Source organism: Salvelinus fontinalis, chromosome 33, assembly GCF_029448725.1.
Source record: "Salvelinus fontinalis isolate EN_2023a chromosome 33, ASM2944872v1, whole genome shotgun sequence".
Lineage (NCBI taxonomy): Eukaryota > Metazoa > Chordata > Actinopteri > Salmoniformes > Salmonidae > Salvelinus > Salvelinus fontinalis.
In genome coordinates, this window is record NC_074697.1 from 8,744,701 (window position 1) to 8,766,727 (window position 22,027).

Here is a 22,027-nt window from a genome sequence, read left to right on the forward strand (position 1 = left end):
CAAACAGTAACATAATGATACTTCAAACAGTAACATAATGATACTTTAAACAGTAACATAATTCTACTTCAAACAGTAACATAATGATACTTCAAACAGTAACATAATGATCCTTCAAACAGTAACATAATTCTACTTCAAACAGTAACATAATGATACTTCAAACAAACACTAACATAATGAAACTTCAAACAAACAGTAACATAATGATACTTCAAACAGTAACATAATGATACTTCAAACAGTAACATAATGATACTTCAAACAAACAGTAACATAATGATACTTCAAACAGTAACATAATTCTACTTCAAACAAACAGTAACATAATGATACTTCAAACAGTAACATAATGATACTTCAAACAAACAGTAACATAATGATACTTCAAACAGTAACATAATGATACTTCAAACAGTAACAAAATGATACTTCAAAAAGTAATATAATGATACTTCAAACAGTAACATAATTCTACTTCAAACAGTAACATAATTCTACTTCAAACAAACAGTAACATAATGATACTTCAAACAGTAACATAATGATACTTCAAACAAACAGTAACATAATGATACTTCAAACAGTAACATAATGATACTTCAAACAGTAACATAATGATACTTCAAAAAGTAATATAATGATACTTCAAACAGTAACATAATTCTACTTCAAACAGTAACATAATGATACTTCAAACAGTAACATAATGATACTTCAAACAGTAACATAATTCTACTTCAAACAAACAGTAACAAAATAATACTTTAAACAGTAACATAATTCTACTTCAAACAGTAACATAATTCTACTTCAAACAGTAACATAATGATACTTCAAACAGTAACATAATGATACTTCAAACAGTAACATAATGATACTTCAAACAGTAACATAATGATACTTCAAACAGTAACATAATGATACTTCAAACAGTAACATAATTCTACTTCAAACAGTAACAAAATGATACTTTAAACAGTAACATAATTCTACTTCAAACAGTAACATAATGATACTTCAAACAGTAACATAATGATCCTTCAAACATGAACATAATTCTACTTCAAACAGTAACATAATGATACTTCAAACAAACACTAACATAATGAAACTTCAAACAAACAGTAACATAATGATACTTCAAACAAACAGTAGCATAATGATACTTCAAACAAACAGTAACATGATGATACTTCAAACAAACAGTAATATGATGATACTTCAAACAAACAGTAACATGATGATACTTCAAACAAACAGTAACATAATGATACTTCAAACAGTAACATAATGATACTTCAAACAAACAGTAACATAATTCTACTTCAAACAGTAACATAATTCTACTTCAAACAAACAGTAACATGATGATACTTCAAACAGTAACATAATGATACTTCAAACAAACAGTAACATAATGATACTTCAAACAGTAACATAATGATACTTCAAAAAGTAATATAATGATACTTCAAACAGTAACATAATTCTACTTCAAACAGTAACATAATGATACTTCAAACAAACAGTAACATAATGATACTTCAAACAGTAACATAATGCTACTTCAAACAGTAACATAATGATACTTCAAACAGTAATATAATGATACTTCAAACAGTAACATAATTCTACTTCAAACAGTAACATAATGATACTTCAAACAGTAACATAATGATACTTCAAACAGTAACATAATTCTACTTCAAACAAACAGTAACAAAATGATACTTCATACAGTAACATAATGATACTTCAAACAGTAACATAATGATACTTCAAACAGTAACATAATTCTACTTCAAACAGTAACAAAATGATACTTTAAACAGTAACATAATTCTACTTCAAACAGTAACATAATGATACTTCAAACAGTAACATAATGATCCTTCAAACAGTAACATAATTCTACTTCAAACAGTAACATAATGATACTTCAAACAAACACTAACATAATGAAACTTCAAACAAACAGTAACATAATGATACTTCAAACAGTAACATAATGATACTTCAAACAGTAACATAATGATACTTCAAACCAACAGTAACATAATGATACTTCAAACAAACAAGAACATAATGATACTTCAAACAGTAACATAATTATACTTCAAACAGTAACATAATGATACTTCAAACAAACAGTAACATAATGATACTTCAAACAAACAGTAACATAATGATACTTCAAACAAACAGTAACATAATGATACTTCAAACAGTAACATAACAGTACTTAAAACCCCCTGGTCTTCTATACTGCTAGTGTGACCCTTCTCTTCCCTTCCTCTCCCTTCCCTTGTCTTCTATTTAAAAGCTATTTTTATTATGAATATTAAACAAGCAGCGAGGGCAAGAGGTGCCCCAGAATGCCTCAGAACACCTAAGGAATCAGTGGAGTGTGTTCATGGATGCCAAGGAAAGCCAGGCTTCCCCCCCCAAAAAAATTGACGAATTATGTCAATTATGTCTTTCATAATTTTCCTTCAAGAGGCTGAATGTATCTCACAGGAGAAAGCATCCGAGCGAGTGAAACAGTGCTCCTCTGTCTCTCTACGTGCAGGCCATCTACAGTGCCTTCAGAAAGTATTCAGATGTCTTGACTTCTTCCACATTTTGTTAGGTTACAGCCTGAGTTTCTCCCATTCGTCTCTGCACATCCTCTCTGTCAGGTTGGATGGGGAGTGTTGATGCACAGCTATTTATTTAAGTGGAGGAGCGAGAGTTGAGGGGGGGTTTGTTTGTAGGGGGATTTATTAGTTGTGGCAATTAGACTTGATCTCCGTGTCTCTGCTCCTCCCAGGTAAGCTGTTAGGCTGCACATCACAGATGGGTTGTTTCACTGAGAACCTTCTGACATTCTATTTCTAGACTCCCCTGTTCTTAGAACCTGTCGTTCCCCTACCTAGCAGACGTCATGTGGATTGTTTTGCTCCTGAACAAGGTGTCACTCTTAATTAGGATGCTGGGATACTAAAAGTGAGGCCCCATTCCTCACATGCCAGTGATACCTGTTTTTAGATCACCTAGAGTGCAGAGCGAAGGTACACTTGCAGTGTTGACCACTGTTAATTAGATTTAGTGAGACGTTGCATAGTGTGTCATGAAGTGGATACATGTGTAGGAGTGTGTTTGACTGAAGACAGCCAGTGAAAGGCAGAAGGTTTGGGGCTCTTTTGCAATGCTGTTACCCCCTTCAACTTCCCCCTACCTACCTACCTACACACACACACACACACACACACACACACACACACACACACACACACACACACACACACACACACACACACACACACACACACACACACACACACACACACACACACACACCTCCCTCAGTGGGTTTTAAATAAAGGGGTCTGTTACAGGCCTCGGGGTAGGGGTCTGTCTTCTTGTGGGCTGAGGTGTGTGACCCTTAAACCCTTAAGCCCCCTTGGAGCAGGCAGATCAGTGGTGTCCCGTGCTATTGTGTGCTGCTACTCTGACTGGCATGGCTGTCAGCTGACTAGGACCTGAGAGGGGCCGGACCGCCTCACCCAGTGCCTGAGAACAAAGCACCTCCCCTGGCCTGTAATCAAATCCCTGGGAAAAAACAGCCATCACACCCACATTGTCCTGGATACAAAACACACCTTTTAGTGTGTGGGTGTATGCATGTGTTAGTATGTGTCTCTGTATGTATGCATGTGTTAGTATGTGTCTCTGTATGTATGCATGTGTTAGTATGTGTCTCTGTATGTATGCATATGTTAGTATATGTCTCTGTATGTATGCATGTGTTAGTATGTGTCTCTGTATGTATGCATGTGTTAGTATGTGTCTCTGTATGTATGCATGTGTTAGTATGTGTCTCTGTATGTATGCATGTGTTAGTATGTGTCTCTGTATGTATGCATGTGTTAGTATGTGTCTCTGTATGTATGCATGTGTTAGTATGTGTCTCTGTATGTATGCATGTGTTAGTATGTGTCTCTGTATGTATGCATATGTTAGTATATGTCTCTGTATGTATGCATGTGTTAGTATGTGTCTCTGTATGTATGCATGTGTTAGTATGTGTCTCTGTATGTATGCATGTGTTAGTATGTGTCTCTGTATGTATGCATGTGTTAGTATGTGTCTCTGTATGTATGCATGTGTTAGTATGTTTCTCTGTATGTATGCATGTGTTAGTATGTTTCTCTGTATGTATGCATGTGTTAGTATGTGTCTCTGTATGTATGCATGTGTTAGTATGTGTCTCTGTATGTATGCATGTGTTAGTATATGTCTCTGTATGTATGCATGTGTTAGTATGTGTCTCTGTATGTATGCATGTGTTAGTATGTGTCTCTGTATGTATGCATGTGTTAGTATGTGTCTCTGTATGTATGCATGTGTTAGTATGTGTCTCTGTATGTATGCATGTGTTAGTATGTGTCTCTGTATGTATGCATGTGTTAGTATGTGTCTCTGTATGTATGCATGAGAAAATACTCAGGTAAAACTTCTGTTTTCTTCTTCTCAGTACGGTAGGGGAGATTGCTGTGCTGGAAGTCATTTGTGGCTGGAGTAATGCTTCCACTCTTCCCTGCCTCAGGTGTTCCCTCAGGGAACTGTGGCTTTCTAGGTTTGGGGAAGGGATGTTAGGCCAGGCAAGCCCTGAGCATAACAGACTGTCTGATAAAGCCATACAAGCCACAGGTTGAATGAGAATAGCATAGAATGGTTGGATAGGTACCGCGGTTAGTACAGTAGTACAGTACTTTGGCTTTCTATCTCTGGGACCTCAGGACATACAGTACATGGCTCACTGAGATTCATTTGTGAGTTTATACTCCCATCAAAACATGACAGATGGAGTTTTATTAAACTCTGAATACCTTTGGTCATGGTTTTGCAAAGACTCATGGGTGAGGAAATATAGCACTTTTATACTGAGAGAATGTTTTCCAATGTTAGGCGTGTGGTTTTGTCCTCTCAAGGTCTGACCTTTTCTCTCGTTCCTCAGATCCGGGGAGGAAAGCTGATGATAACCAATGCCAGAAAAAGCGACGCTGGGAAGTATGTGTGTGTCGGGACCAATATGGTGGGAGAGAGGGAGAGTGAGATCGCTGAGCTCACTGTGCTCGGTAAGTAACCTTCCTCACAGTCTCTCTCTTTCTCTCTCTCTCTCTCTCTCTCTCTCTCTCTCTCTCTCTCTCTCTCTCTCTCTCTCTCTCTCTCCCTCTATCTCTCTCTCTCTCTTTCTCTCTCTCTCTCTCTCTCTCTCTCTCTCTCTCTCTCTCTCTCTCTCTCTCTCTCTGTGTCTCTGTCTCTCTGTCTCTCTCTCCGTGTGTGTTTGTGTACAGTGAAAAGGGTCCAGATGTTTTGTTTTGTGTGTGTCTCCAAAGAGACTAAACAATGTCATCGACCCCTTCAAGAGGAGTGTGACATGGCCTTCACTCTAACAGTTAACCACGAACTGCCCCAGTAGCCCCCTGACCCTCTTTTCTCCCCCAGGAGCCCCCCAGGAGCCCCACACCTCTCTAATGACCCCCCCCCCCACACTGACCTTTGACCCCACAGCTCTCCGTTGCCTCAGTTTATAGTCTCAGTATAGTACTCTGTATTAACCTCAGTCGGCTGAACTTCTGACTGTCCTCTCCACTTCCTCTACTTCCTGTCCCACTAGGCCTCTCGTCATCCCCTCCAACAGGGCCCACGCTAACATACACATATTCTTATTTCCCACATAAGATACATTATTATATATGGAAATGACTTCAAAGGGTTCAGACCATACCTATGGCTTTGCCTATTTGAGTAAACAACACAAAAGAAAAACTCACGACAGCCCCAGACACTTAATGAGCACTTTTTCAAGCCAAAACTGAAGGGGATGTGAGGAGAGAGGGAGGGAGAAAGGGAGGGGAAGGAGAGAGGGAGGGGAGGGAGAGAGGGAAGGAGGGGATTTGAGGAGGGGGAATGTGAGGAGGGAGGGGAGGGAGAGAGTAGAGAGGAGGAAGGAGGGAGTGGAGAGAGAACAAATAGGAGAAAGGGGAGAGAGAAGAAAGGGTAGAGAGTTGAGAAAAGGGAGGTCAAACTATTGAGCTGCAATTGTTGAGCCTTGGGACATATTAAAAAACAAATGTTGGAGGAGAAGGTGATTAAAGGTATTAGGAAATCTGCTAAATGTTCCCTATGGAGAAGCTCTGTGTGTTGATGTGTGTCTCTGCTGAGGGGATAGGGGCTGGGGAGGGAGAGGGAGAGGTAGCTGAACTGGACATGAGGGGGCAGGGGTGGTTAGATGGCTATCTGTTTTCATTACAGAAGCTTTTTCCAACATTCATTTTTATTTCAATCCCTGCTGGAAGGTTAGGGGAATGGACTGCAACAGCAGGATTTTACAGGACCTCTCAGATAATCAGGACAAAGGGCAACGAGGGTAGCTGTGATTACTAAAACACACTGCTAATGTTAGCACTGAGACTCTGCTACAATATGACTGATCAGCAGGATGGTTCAATCCCCATAAAGTGCTAAAGATACAGTACAGTCACATACTGTACTATGATATACTATACAATGATACACTATACTATACTATGGTATACTATGCTGTGATATATTATACTATGATATACTATGCTATGCTATGATATAATATGCTATGATATACTGTGCTATGCTATACTATGCTATACTATACTATGATTCACTATACTATGATACCCTATGCTATGCTATACTATACTATGATATACTGTGCTATGATATGCTATGCTATGATATACAATACTGTGATATGACATACTATACTATGATGTGATACACTATGATGTGATATACTATGCTGTGATATACTATGCTGTGATATACTATGCTCTGATATAATATGATGTGATATGCTATGGTATGATACACTATACTATGATACCCTATGCTGTGCAATACTATACTATGATATACTATGCTATGGTATGCTATGCTATGATATACTATACTATGATATACGGTGCTATGATATACCGTGTTATGATATACTACACTATGATATACTTATGATATACTATACTATGATATAATATGCTATGATATACTACACTATGATATACTATGATATGATATACTATGATATGATGTAATATGCTATGATGTACTATACAATTATATACTATGCTATGATATACAATACTATGATGTACTATGCAATACAATGATATACTATGATATAATATACTATGATATACTATACTATGCTATGATATACTATGATATGACATACTATACTATGATATGATACACTATGATGTGATACACTGTGCTGTGATATACTATGCTCTGTTATACTATGCTGTGATATGCTATGTTATGATACATTATGCTATGATACACTATGCTATTATATACTAAGCTATGCTATACTATACTATGATATACTATGATATAATATACTAAGATATTATATATTTACTATGATATAATATACTATAATATGATATAATATACTATACTACAATATAATATACTCCGATATACTATGATATACTATGCTATACAATTATATGATATACTATACTGTGATATACTATGCCACAATATAACATGATATGATAAACTATACTATGATATACTATACCATGATATGATATACTATAATATACTATACTATGCTATGCTATACTATGCTATACTATACTATGATATATTTTACTATGCTATACTATAATACGATATGATATACTATGCTATGGTATACTATGATATGATATAATATGCCATACTATGATATATTATACTATGATATACTATAATATGATATGATATACTATGCTTTGATACACTATGCTATGATATACTATGATATGATATACTAAGCTATGATATAATATGATATAATATACGGTGATATACTATACTATAATATGATATACTATGCTATGATATGATATGATACACTATGCTGTGATATAGTATGCTGTAATATACTATGCTCTGATATACTATGCTGTGATACGCTATGTTATTATATAATATGCTATTATATACTATACCACAATATAATATACTAAGATATGATATATTTACTATGATATACTATACTGTGATATGAGATACTATACTACAATATACTATACTCCAATATAATATACTATGATATGATATACTATGCAATGATATTATATACTATACTATGCTTACTATGTTATGATATAATATGCTATGCTATACCATGCTATGATACACTATACTATGCCATGATATACTATACTATACTAGATGATATATTATACCATGATATAATATGCTATGATATTCTGTGCTATGATATAGTCTGCTATGCTATACCATGCTATGCTATACTATGCTATGATATACTATAATATGCCAAACTATGCTATTATATACTCTACTACGCTATGCTATGATATAATATAATATGCTAAGATATACTATATTATGCTATATTATGTTATGATATAATATGCTATTATATACTATACTACGATATGCTATGCTGTACTATGATATACTATGCTATGATATGATATATTATGCTATGATATACTATGCAGTACTATTCTATGCTATACTGTGCTATGCTATACTATGCTATGATATACTATAATATGCTGAACTATGCTATACAATGCTCTGCTGTGCTATGCTCTACTATGCTATGCTATGATATATTTTACTATACTACGCTATGATATGATAGACCATGTTATAATATACTGTGCTATGATATACTATGCTATGATATTCTATGTTATACTGTTCTATGCTATACTATGCTATGATATGATGTACAATACTATGATATACTGTGCTATGATATAATATGCTATACTATACTATGATATACTGTGCTATGATATAATATGCTATATGATATAATATGCTATACTGTATAAATGCAGATACAGTGTATCTGTAGACTTTTTACTGAATACTGTGCTATGTCGTTTCTCTCTGCAGAGCGACCCAGCTTCGTGAAGCGTCCCGGCAGCCAGGTGGTGCTGGTGGACCAGAGCGTGGAGTTCAGGTGTGAGGCCCGGGGTGACCCAGTTCCCACCGTCCGCTGGAGAAAAGACGACGGAGACCTGCCCAAGGGAAGGTACTGTACTGTATGACTCATCTTCTGGCCCCCTTTATTACAACACAATCCCTTTCTCTGTTTCTATTTGATGCCTCGCACCCTTTTGTCTGTCTGAGGATCAGCACATACTGTAAGGTATGTGGTTTGTGTGTGCGTGTGCGTGCGTGCGTGTTTGACCGACTACTTGTGAATATTCCAGATATGAGATCCGTGAGGACCACACCCTGAAGATCCGTCGGCTGACCTCTGCAGACGTGGGGTCTTACACCTGTGTGGCAGAGAACATGGTGGGCAGGGCGGAGGCGTCGGCCACCCTCACCGTCCACGGTAAGACCACACACTCTGTTACTTAATCTAGTAAAATACTGTGCAGGTTTACGAAGGTCAACGCACCAGTTAACTTGCACAGTCCTGTACATTGTGCGGTACGTGGTCCTGTTGTCGAGACTCTATTGCTGAAAGGTATGTTGATTGTTCCAGATGTTTCAGTCTCTCTAGTTGTATGGGTTACGGTGAGTTTTTGCACCTTAGACGCGATTTAGCTCAACCTCAATGCAATTATAACACTCAATTATTGAGCCTGACAAGTTATTACTTTCACCCATTCTCTCACAATTAGCTGATTGATTTCTAATAAAGGCCATCTGAAAATCCATAGAGGATCATACACTTTACACATGGGAGCTCCATGATAATCAATTCCATTCACGGCATCCATAGGAGCGAGGACCTTCCTTTAGAGGCAGCACTCTGGTCATGTTTAAGACATGCTGTATCAGTGGTAGGCCTGTGGGGAGCCTCAGTGTGTCTCTCTCCATTGGACATCCTACTAACACAGTGAGAACAGAAAGCAGCTGGTCACAGAGCAGAAAGGAGTCATTCAGTAGAACAAGGGGGCCAGGATCCCCCCAACCCTTAAACCTCCTGGGAGCCATGCAGGTGGAACACTGGGGTCATTTAGCAGCAGGTTAATGTGAATATTGGGGAGCAGAGGGGAGGAGGGGGATAGAAGGTGGTTCAGTGCACAGAGGATGGGGTCAGCAGGGTTGGGAGGTGTATATTGAGGGGTTGAAGTGAGTCACCACTGGAGCAGAACGAGATGGGAATTGAGCTTGGACGAGGTAGATGGGAGGATGGTGGGGGGGTTTGGGTAGCAGAGGTTTGTGTGGTGAGGTCAGAAGTGTAAAATTGTATTCCCAGCAGTCCTCGAGAGCTATGAAGCGATGGGACAAAAAATCCCCCATCACCCCCCACCACCACCCCCTATCAGTACTAATACAGAACCCAATCTTCACATGTTTGTTCTCTGCAATTATTTATTGCTGCGCTCCACAGGCCAGTGATGTATTGATTTCTTTGAGGAGCATGATTAGACCCTCCTGTCAATAACTTCATCAATATATGCAGTAATAACTGAATCAACATACACCAATAATTTCTTCAAGATATCCACCAATAACTTCATCAAGAAAAAAAAGAAAAAATACAAATAGCCAATGAGAGCTACAGTAGACCTTTATTCAAACAAGCCATTTGCCACACAGACCTGCCATCATTCACTTTGAACTGGACTGTGTGTTTACAGTCAGTAGGCCCTGCCATCATTCACTTTGAACTGGACTGTGTGTTTACAGGCAGTAGGCCCTGCCATCATTCACTTTGAACTGGACTGTGTGTTTACAGACAGTAGGACCTGCCATCATTCACTTTGAACTGGACTGTGTGTTTACAGGCCGTAGGACCTGCCATCATTCACTTTGGACTGGACTGTGTGTTTACAGGCAGTAGGCCCTGCCATCATTCACTATGAACTGGACTGTGTGTTTACAGACAGTAGGACCTGCCATCATTCACTTTGGACTGGACTGTGTGTTTACAGGCAGTAGGCCCTGCCATCATTCACTATGAACTGGACTGTGTGTTTACAGGCAGTAGGCCCTGCCATCATTCACTTTGAACTGGACTGTGTGTTTACAGGCCGTAGGACCTGCCATCATTCACTTTGAACTGGACTGTGTGTTTACAGGTAGTAGGACCTGCCATCATTCACTTTGAACTGGACTGTGTGTTTACAGGTAGTAGGCCCTGCCATCATTCACTAAGAACTGGACTGTGTGTTTACAGGTAGTAGGCCCTGCCATCATTCACTATGAACTGGACTGTGTGTTTACAGGCAGTAGGACCTGTCATCATTCACTTTGAACTGGACTGTGTGTTTACAGGTAGTAGGCCCTGCCATCATTCACTTTGAACTGGACTGTGTGTTTACAGGCAGTAGGACCTGTCATCATTCACTTTGAACTGGACTGTGTGTTTACAGGCAGTAGGACCTGCCATCATTCACTATGAACTGGACTGTGTGTTTACAGGTAGTAGGCCCTGCCATCATTCACTTTGAACTGGACTGTGTGTTTACAGGCAGTAGGCCCTGCCATCATTCACTATGAACTGGACTGTGTGTTTACAGGCCGTTGCAACAGTGCGACTTTAGATCATTAGAACGCATTCGCCAAAAGCCACAAAATAGACCTGAATGGATTTCTACAAACATGTAAACACCACAGGACTCCTCTTACATTTGGGAACTTTACAGTTCTATTGATCAAACAACCATGAAAAGGCTCTCTCTCACTCAGTTATACACGTCAACAACATCAAGATCAACAACTAATGCTAACCAGAGCAAGATGAGCTAAAATCTAATGAAGGAACATTATATAAACCCACTCAGACTTTTTCAGCTAGTTGGCCATCAAAATTGCACGGATAAACAATGGGGAATTATAGCCTCCTCGTCCTTCTGCAGCTTGTCTGCCAATGCATGCTTGTCCAAACCAAGCACCCAAGCTAACTGGCTAAAGTTGGCTAGCTTGCTAGTGTAACGGATGTGAAATGGCTAGCTAGTTAGCGGGTGCGCGCTAGTAGCATTTCAATCAGTTACGTCACTTGCTCTGAGACTTAAGTAGTGTTGCCCCTTGCTCTGCAAGGGCCGCGGCTTTTGTGGAGCGATGGGTAACGACCGTGCTTCGTGGGCGACTGTTGTCGATGTGTGCAGAGGGTCCCTGGTTCGCGCCCGTGTCGGGGCGAGGGGACGGTTTAAAGTTATACTGTTACATTGATGCTGTTGACCCGGATCATTGATGCTGTTGACCCGGATCACTGGTTGCTGCGGAAAAGGAGGAGGTTGAAAGGGGGGTGAGTGTAACGGATGTGAAATGGCTAGCTAGTTAGCGGGTGCGCGCTAGTAGCATTTCAATCAGTTACGTCACTTGCTCTGAGACTTAACCTGTCTAGGATCAGCGTGGCGCTAGCGGCACACCCCCCCCCCCCCCCCCCCCCCCCACTGAAAAACCAGTGCCGCGAAATTCAAAAAAAATATTTTTTTTAAATATTTAACTTTCACACATTAAAGTCCAATACAGCTAATGAAAGACACAGATCTTGTGAATCCAGTCAACATTTCCGATTTTTAAAATGTTTTACAGGGAAGACACAATATGTAAAGATGTACATCTATTACCTAAAAACACATTAGCATAATCCACCATCTTTTATTTGTCCACCAACACCAGTAGCCATCACCAATTCGGCTAAACTAAGATATTTATAGCCCCTAACCAACAAAAAAACTCATTAGATGACAGTCTGATAACATATTTATGGTATGGGATAGGTTTTGTTAGAAAAAAGTGCATATTTCAGGTAGATGGCATAGTTTACAATTGCACCCACCGTCACAAATGGACTAGAATAATTACAATGAGCAACGTGTTTACCTAACTACTAATCATCAAACATTTCGTAAAAATACACAGCATACACGAATCGAAAGACACAGATCCTGTGAATACAGACAATATTTCAGATTTTCTAAGTGTCTTACAGCGAAAACACAATAAATCGTTATATTAGCTTAGCACATAGCAATTAGCAGCCCAGCATTGATTCTAGCCAAAGTGAGCGATAAAAGTCAACATCGCCAAAAGATATTAATTTTTTCACTAACCTTCTCAGAATTCTTCCGATGACACTCCTGTAACATCACATTACAACATGCATATACAGTTTGATCGAAAATGTTTATATTTAGCCACCAAAATCATGGTTAGACAATGTGAAATGTAGACAAGCTGGTAAAGAAAAAGTCCTTGCGCCACTTAGACAGTGATCTACTCTTATACATAAATACTCATAAACGTGACAAAAAAATATAGGGTGGACAGGGATTGATAGACAATTTAATTCTTAATACAATTGCGTTATTACATTTTTTAATTTATCCTTACTTTTCAATACAGTTTGCGCCAAGCGAAGCTACGTCAAAAAACATGGCGTCCTAAGCCACTAAAATGTTTCGACAGAAACACGATTTATCATAATAAAAATGTCCTACCTTGAGCTGTTCTTCCATCAGTATCTTGGGCAAAGGATCCTTTCTTGGGAGAAATCGTCTTTTGGTGGAAAGCTGTCCTCTTGCCATGTGGAAATGTCAACTGCGTTCGGGATGAACTGAAAAGCGTGCCCAACTTTTCACATCGTTGCAAAAATAAATGTCCCAAAATTGCACTAAACGGATATAAATTGCTATAAAACGCTTTAAATTAACTACCTTATGATGTTTTTAACTCCTATAACGAGTGAAAAGATGACCGGAGAAATATAACAGGCTAAACTAACGCTTGGAACAGGAGCGGGTCGGTGTCCAGCACGCGCGTTACGCAGCAAGGAAAGACTTGCTAGCTACAGGGTTTTTTGATTTATAGGGCCTGTGAACGCGCAATCGACCCCATTGGAATCGTCATCACGTAAAGGCATCCAGGGGAAGACGTAAGAAATGTCCGTATAGTCATAGCAATGACAGTGCCCTTTTAACTGACTTCAGAAGAGTGGCCAACATTTCTCAAATCTGACTCCATGTCAGGGAAATTGCTGTAGAATGGGCTCTGTTCCACTTAGAGACAAAATTTCAACTCCTATAGAAACTATAGACTGTTTTCTATCCAATAATAATAATAATATGCATATTGTACGATCAAGGATTTTGTGGGAAGCCGTTTCAAAAATTAGCCAAATTAGCATAAATAGTCTAAACAGCGCCCCCATCCCCAACAGGTTAAGTAGTGTTGCCCCTTGCTTTGCAAGGGCCGTGGCCTTTGTGGAGCGATGGGTAACGATGCTTCGTGGGCGACCGTCGTTGATGTGTGCAGAGGGTCCCTGGTTCGCGCCCGTTTCGGGGCGAGGGGACGGTTTAAAGTTATACTGTTACACTAGCTAGCTACTTCCAAACACACCTCACTCTCACCATTTTGCTTGCCGTAGCAGAGCTGGTTAGGCTGTTTGCATGTTATCTTGAGCGTTCTTGACTAACTATTCTTTTTTGTGAATTGTTGCGAATGCAAGAGATATGCTAACTGGATAACAGTCGTTCAAGTTCTTGCTAGCTAACCAAATGACACCTGCATCTCTAGCTGTGTATAGCCACCAAAAAATTATATGAGGGGAAAAAGTCAGTCACTCACCCAGTCCTCCAATGGCAAGACATCCTCCTAGCAGCTAGCTAGCTAATGTTAGGCTCTGTGTTTTTAGATTGCTACATAAATACATACGCTTGCCTATTAGCCACGTTATGACTGATTTGTGATCATTGCCCTGGTTAGTCTGATTATATTGACAATCACAGCCTTATTTACATTCGTCTGTTTTTGTCCAGAATATTGAGTTATTGAAACTGAAATTGTGTTTTACAACCTGATGGCAATATTTTTTTGAATACGAATAAATGTTTTGGTGAATTAAATTAATCATGCATTGAACTGCATCCATATTTTAATTATTTTTATTTATTTAACCTTTATTTGACTAGGCACGTCAATTGAACAAATTCTTATTTACAATGACGGCCTACCCCGGACCAAACCTGGACGATGCTTGGCCAATTGTGCGCCGCCCTATGGGACTCCCAATCAAGGCCGGTTGTGATACAGTCTGGAATCAAACCAGGGGCTGTAGTGATGCCACTAGCACTGAGAAGCAGTGCCTTAGACCGCTGCGCCACTCGGGAGGCCGGGGCTATAGTGCATCGGTTTGTGTAGACTCCGGTCCTGGACAAGACAGATGTTTTTATTCAGTTTTATTTACTGCAGCGTCTATTAATTATCCAAACGCATGGACGCTTTCCAACGCTATATTGCTATAGAATTTTCACAAATGTGTTAGTATACGACATTCCCAATGTGAAAATTATCATATGTAAGTGGTTGCTTAGATTGTTTATGTGTCATATTCTTCCTGGAACCTAAAATGCTGTCAGTTCCAGTTGAAATGCAACAATGTTTCACACACAAGTTATTTTCAAAGAGATGGCTGATAACAAGCGTGCTGCAATAAAAAACACAGTTCCACTCACCAGATGATGATGATCATTTGAAACTTACCTTCTTGTTGAAAGTTATTCTTCAGCTGCTGCAAACTAGCCCACAACAAAAGCTAGCTAGCTAGACAGTGGGGAAACTATTGCTCACTTCAAGAAGGCAGAAGTTTCCATGTGTTTTTATAAAAACAGTCCAACTCATTAATTCATTGATTCCACTGTCACTCCAACATTTTGCCCTAATACAGGTGAATGGCAGATGCCTTTATCTGGCTTCTGATGGCCTAGCCAATGGCTGACTTTGCTAGCTAGATTTATCTCCCCAGAGACCAGCAAAGAAATATCCATATTGGATATTGTTTTCTCTTCAGTGTTAACCCTTTCCAACAAAAACTAAAGAGATTAAATCAGAACATCATTGAAAATAATATAATCATTATTATTATTATAATCATTATTTTATAAATCGTTAGCCCCTCTCTGAAAGTGTAGAAGACCCATTGTTCCCCACTGTGTTTGGGTTAGTAATAATTTGTGGAGTGGCTCTATTTTCCCCCAGGATGCATTTTTTCACTATCCTGAATGTGTAAAGAATCCACATGTTCGGAAATATGAACAGAAATACTGGACCTTTAGAACTCCTATTATGGTGCTGATTCGACAAAACTACAGTCTTGGTCTTGAATTGGACAAAAAATAATCTGACTCGGTCTCACCCCCCTCTGGTCTCGGTCTTGACTCGGTCTCACCCCCCTCTGGTCTTGGTCTTGACTCGGTCTCACCCCCCTCTGGTCTTGGTCTTGACTCGGTCTCGCCCCCCCTCTGGTCTCGGTCTTGACTCGGTCTCGCCCCCCCCCCCCTCTGGGCTCGGTCTTGACTCGGTCTCGCCCCCCCTCTGGTCTCGGTCTAGACTCGGTCTCGCCCCCCCCTCTGGTCTCGGTCTTGACTCGGTCTCGCCCCCCCTCTGGTCTCGGTCTTGACTCGGTCTCGCCCCCCCTCTGGTCTCGGTCTAGACTCGGTCTCACCCCCTCTCTGGTCTTGGTCTTGACTCGGTCTCGCCCCCCCTCTGGTCTCGGTCTTGACTCGGTCTCACCCCTCTCTGGTCTCGGTCTTGACTCGGTCTCACCCCCCTCTGGTCTCGGTCTTGACTCGGTCTCGCCCCCCCTCTGGTCTCGGTCTAGACTCGGTCTCACCCCCTCTCTGGTCTTGGTCTTGACTCGGTCTCGCCCCCCCCCTCTGGTCTCGGTCTTGACTCGGTCTCGCCCCCCCCCATCTGGTCTCGGTCTTGACTCGGTCTCACCCCCCCTCTGGTCTCGGTCTTGACTCGGCCTCACCCCCCCTCTGGTCTCGGTCTTGACTCGGTCTCACCCCCCTCTGGTCTCGGTCTAGACTCGGTCTCACCCCCCCTCTGGTCTCGGTCTTGACTCGGTCTCACCCCCCTCTGGTCTTGGTCTTGACTCGGTCTCGCCCCCCCCCCCTTCTGGTCTCGGTCTTGACTCGGTCTCACCCCCCTCTGGTCTCTGTCTTGACTCGGTCTCGCCCCCCCTAGATGAAGCATGCAGGATGAGGTGAGACCCTGTATTAGAAGAAGCATGCAGGATGAGGTGAGACCCTGTATTAGAGGAAGCATGCAGGATGAGGTGAGACCCTGTATTAGAGGAAGCATGCAGGATGAGGTGAGACCCTGTATTAGAGGAAGCATGCAGGATGAGGTGAGACCCTGTATTAGAGGAGCATGCAGGATGAGGTGAGGCCCTGTATTAGAGGAAGCATGCAGGATGAGGTGAGACCCTGTATTAGAGGAAGCATGCAGGATGAGGTGAGACCCTGTATTAGAGGAAGCATGCAGGATGAGGTGAGACCCTGTATTAGAGGAAGCATGCAGGATGAGGTGAGACCCTGTGTTAGAGGAAGCATGCAGGATGAGGTGAGACCCTGTATTAGAGGAAGCATGCAGGATGAGGTGAGACCCTGTATTAGAGGAAGCATGCAGGATGAGGTGAGACCCTGTATTAGAGGAAGCATGCAGGATGAGGTGAGACCCTGTATTAGAGGAAGCATGCAGGATGAGGTGAGACCCTGTATTAGAGGAAGCATGCAGGATGAGGTGAGACCCTGTATTAGAGGAAGCATGCAGGATGAGGTGAGACCCTGTATTAGAGGAAGCATGCAGGATGAGGTGAGACCCTGTATTAGAGGAAGCATGCAGGATGAGGTGAGACCCTGTGTTAGAGGAAGCATGCAGGATGAGGTGAGACCCTGTATTAGAGGAAGCATGCAGGATGAGGTGAGACCCTGTATCAGAGGAAGCATGCAGGATGAGGTGAGACCCTGTATTAGAGGAAGCATGCAGGATGAGGTGAGACCCTGTATTAGAGGAAGCATGCAGGATGAGGTGAGACCCTGTATTAGAGGAAGCATGCAGGAGGAGGTGAGACGCTGTATTAGAGGAAGCATGCAGGAGGAGGTGAGACCCTGAATTAGAGGAAGCATGCAGGATGAGGTGAGACCCTGTATTAGAGGAAGCATGCAGGCTGAGGTGAGACCCTGTATTAGAGGAAGCATGCAGGGGGAGGTGAGACGCTGTATTAGAGGAAGCATGCAGGAGGAGGTGAGACCCTGTATTAGAGGAAGCGTGCAGGATGAGGTGAGACCCTGTATTAGAGGAAGCGTGCAGGATGAGGTGAGACCCTGTATTAGAGGAAGCATGCAGGATGAGGTGAGACCCTGTATTAGAGGAAGCATGCAGGATGAGGTGAGACCCTGTATTAGAGGAAGCATGCAGGGTGAGGTGAGACCCTGTATTAGAGGAAGCATGCAGGATGAGGTGAGAACCTGTATTAGAGGAAGCATGCAGGATGAGGTGAGACCCTGTATTAGAGGAAGCATGCAGGATGAGGTGAGACCCTGTATTAGAGGAAGCATGCAGGATGAGGTGAGACCCTGTGTTAGAGGAAGCATGCAGGATGAGGTGAGACCCTGTATTAGAGGAAGCATGCAGGATGAGGTGAGACCCTGTATTAGAGGAAGCATGCAGGATGAGGTGAGACCCTGTGTTAGAGGAAGCATGCAGGATGAGGTGAGACCCTGTGTTAGAGGAAGCATGCAGGATGAGGTGAGACCCTGTGTTAGAGGAAGCATGCAGGGTGAGGTAGGGCATCTCACAGTAAATAGAGTGCATCATCAAAGACTTTGTGCCACTTAATAACTAACGGAAGTGTTTACCTCCTCTAGCTAGGGATGGGGAGGGAGAGGAGGAGGGGGATGGGGAGAGGGAGAAGGAGAGAGGGAGAGAGGATTTTGTCGTGTCATATTTGCTTCCGGTCTGATGCTTGTCAGGAGAGCAAGCGCATTAAATGACTGATCTGTCATACGTGTTATCGATATAAAATGTATTATGAGTGTCCTGTCAGATCACAGGGGATGACAGGAAGGAGGGAAGGAACCCAAAGGGAGAGATTAAGGCACAAATAAAATGTTTATTTACTAAAATATTCAGGACAGGAAGGCTGCTAATGCGTTGCTTAAGATTTCTTAGACAGTTGCCACTGGTTGAATGTAATTTCAGTGGTAGTGAATTGTTGGCTCAGACGGTGTATTACAGTGGAGTAAATGAGATATTCTGCTCCTATGTGGAATTAATGTCAATATTCTAAGAATTCAAAGCTCTGCCAGTAACTCCCAGATGAGGCTACTGAAGCCCCATTTAAGGGCTTGGATCGGGCTTGGATCGGGCTTGGATCGAGAAGGAAAGTTCACAGCGTCACAGTATTGCGACCTGTAGCTGGAAACATGATTCGATATTTTATTGATTACAATATGTTATGTGAATAGTATATTGAATCGTTTTTGGTTGAATCAAAAGTATTATACTCATTTATCACAACTCTAAAGTGAAATCTTAAAATAGTTATATGCTGGTTTGTTTGGCCCATTCATTCCAGAATGGACAGTGTTTTTGTTCTTCACACCTCTCATGGCCAGATCCTCAGTGAACAATGTCAGCATTGTACCGTGTGCCAGGGGCTATTTTTCTTTCTCACTGCTCTGCTCTCATTACTAACTTAATCAGTGAATTATTGTTTTCACATGTGTTTGCCTGTCTGTAACACCTCCTCTGAACTTATAAACACGTTAAGTCAAATATTCCATTTATTGAGGTAAGAAACACATGAATGGCCACACCATGGGCTTGGTTAAATAAAGGTGATATAAACTACAGACATCCTGTTTCTGTGGTGGTGTTTGTGTTTTGTTATGGGATGGATATTCGCCATTGGAATATTTTTTTCACCGGTAAAATAATGCAGGGAACCAATGGGCTTCCCTCCGCTGGTCATTTTGCCATTAGTTGTGATTTATTTGTGGAAAGGACAAATGGAATGGAAGCCCCTAGAGTGGGTTGACTAACAACCCGTGGAAAGGGACTGGAATGGAAGCCCCTAGAGTGGGTTGACTAACAACCCATGGACAGGGACTTAAATGGAAGCCCCTAGAGTGGTTTGACTAACAACCCGTGGAAAGGGACTGGAATGGAAGCCCCTAGAGTGGTTTGACTAACAACCCGTGGAAAGGGACTTGAATGGAAGCCCCTAGAGTGGTTTGACTAACAACCCATGGAAAGGGACTGGAATGGAAGCCCCTAGAGTGGTAGGACTAACAACCCATGGAAAGGGACTGGAATGGAAGCCCCTAGAGTGGGTTGACTAACAACCCATGGAAAGGGACTTGAATGAGAAATACAAGCTCTGCCTAAACAACCAGAGAGAGTTAGCAAGGGAACCTACATCATCTAGCCACTCCAATGTGTACAGCAGAGCCTTCTCTTCATTAGCTGTTCTCATATTAATCAAGGAAGCCCTCTGTAGTCAGTCATGAAGGGTACTATACATTAGACCCAGAATAAGCTGTTAGAAGCCAGGCCACACACAGCCAGGACTCTTATTGCCGCTTTCCACATCTCCTACATATAAATATCAACAGCATATCAAACTTTATCATGTTACAAATGTAACTAAATAGAAGGATTCCTTTCTGTTTTCTATAATAATCCCGTACAGCCTTGTGATGGTTACAGCATGCCAATGTACATACAGGCTGCTTATGGCCTTGTTGTGGCTGATCAGGACAGGTCTAAGCGGCTAGTGAAAAATATTTTACAGATCTACACACACACATGCTAACACACACACACACACACACACACACACACACACACACACACACACACACACACACACACACACACACACACACACACACACACACACACACACACACACACACACACACACACACACACACACACACACACACATATATAAACTCAGAAACTTCCCTTTTTCAGGACCCTGTCTTTCGAAGATAATTTGTAAAAATCCAAATAACTTCACAGATCTTCATTGTAAAGGGTTTAAACACTGTTTCCCATGATTGTTCAATGAACCATAAACAATTGATGAACATGCACTTGTGGAACGGTCGTTAAAACACTAACAGCTCACAGACGGTAGGCAATTAAGGTCACAGTTATGAAAACGTAGGACACTAAAGAGGCCTTTCTATCTGCGTGAACGTGCCTTAGGCATGCTGCAATGAGGCAGCACCTCTCACCTAGGTTCAACCCCGTGCCTTAGGCATGCTGCAAGGACTGCAGATGTGGCCAGTGCAATAAATTGCAATGTTCTTACTGTGAGACGCCTATGACAGCGCTAAAGGGAGACAGGACAGACAGCTGATCGTCCTCGCAGTGGCAGACCATGTGTAACAACACCTGCACAGGATTGGTACATCCAAACATTACACCTGCGGGACAGGTTTAGGATGGCAACAAAAACTGCCCGATATACACCAGGAACGCACAATCCCTCCATCAGTGCTCAGACTGTCCGCAATAGGCTGAGAAAGGATGGACTGAGGGCTTGTAGGCCTGTTGTAAGGCAGGTCCTCACCAGACATCACCGGCAATAACATCACCTATGGGCACAAACCCACTGTCGCTGGACCAGACAGGACTGGCAAAAAGAGCTCTTCACTGACGAGTCACGGTTTTGTCTCACCAGGGCTAATGGTCGGATTCGCGTTTATTGACGAAGGAATGAGCGTTACACCGATGCCTGTACTGTGGAGCGGGATCGATTTGGAGGTGGAGGGTCCGTCATGGTCTGGGGCGGTGTGTCACAGCCTCATCGGACTGAGCTTGTTGTCATTGCAGGCAATCTCAACGCTGTGCGTTACAGGGAAGACATCCTCCTCCCTCTTGTGGTACCCTTCCTGCAGGCTCATCCTGACATTGCCCTCCAGCATGACAACGCCACCAGCCATACTGTTCGTTCTGTGTGTGATTTCCTGCAAGACAGGAATGTCAGTGTTCTGCCATGGCCAACGAAGAGCCCGGATCTCAATCCCATTGAGCACGTCTGGTACCTGTTGGATCGGAGGGTGAGGGCTAGGGCCATTCCCCCCAGAAATATCTGGGAACTTGCAGGTGCCTTGGTGGAAGCGTGGGGTAACATCTCACAGCAAGAACTGGCAAATCTGGTGCAGTCCATGAGGAGGAGATGCACTGCAGTACCTAATGC

The 22,027-nt window shown here is 41.8% G+C and overlaps 1 protein-coding gene across 6 annotated transcripts in view; it reads left to right on the forward strand.

The window, feature by feature from the left end:
* LOC129832536 (roundabout homolog 1-like) overlaps window positions 1–22,027 on the forward strand; it is a 448,098-nt gene that overhangs the window by 319,912 nt on the left and 106,159 nt on the right. For all 6 annotated transcript variants that reach the window (XM_055896657.1, XM_055896660.1, XM_055896656.1 and 3 more), the window contains 3 exons: window positions 5,003–5,123; window positions 8,956–9,094; window positions 9,276–9,403. In XM_055896657.1, the coding sequence (XP_055752632.1) occupies window positions 5,003–5,123; window positions 8,956–9,094; window positions 9,276–9,403 (388 nt within the window). The remainder of the gene's footprint in view (window positions 1–5,002; window positions 5,124–8,955; window positions 9,095–9,275; window positions 9,404–22,027) is intronic.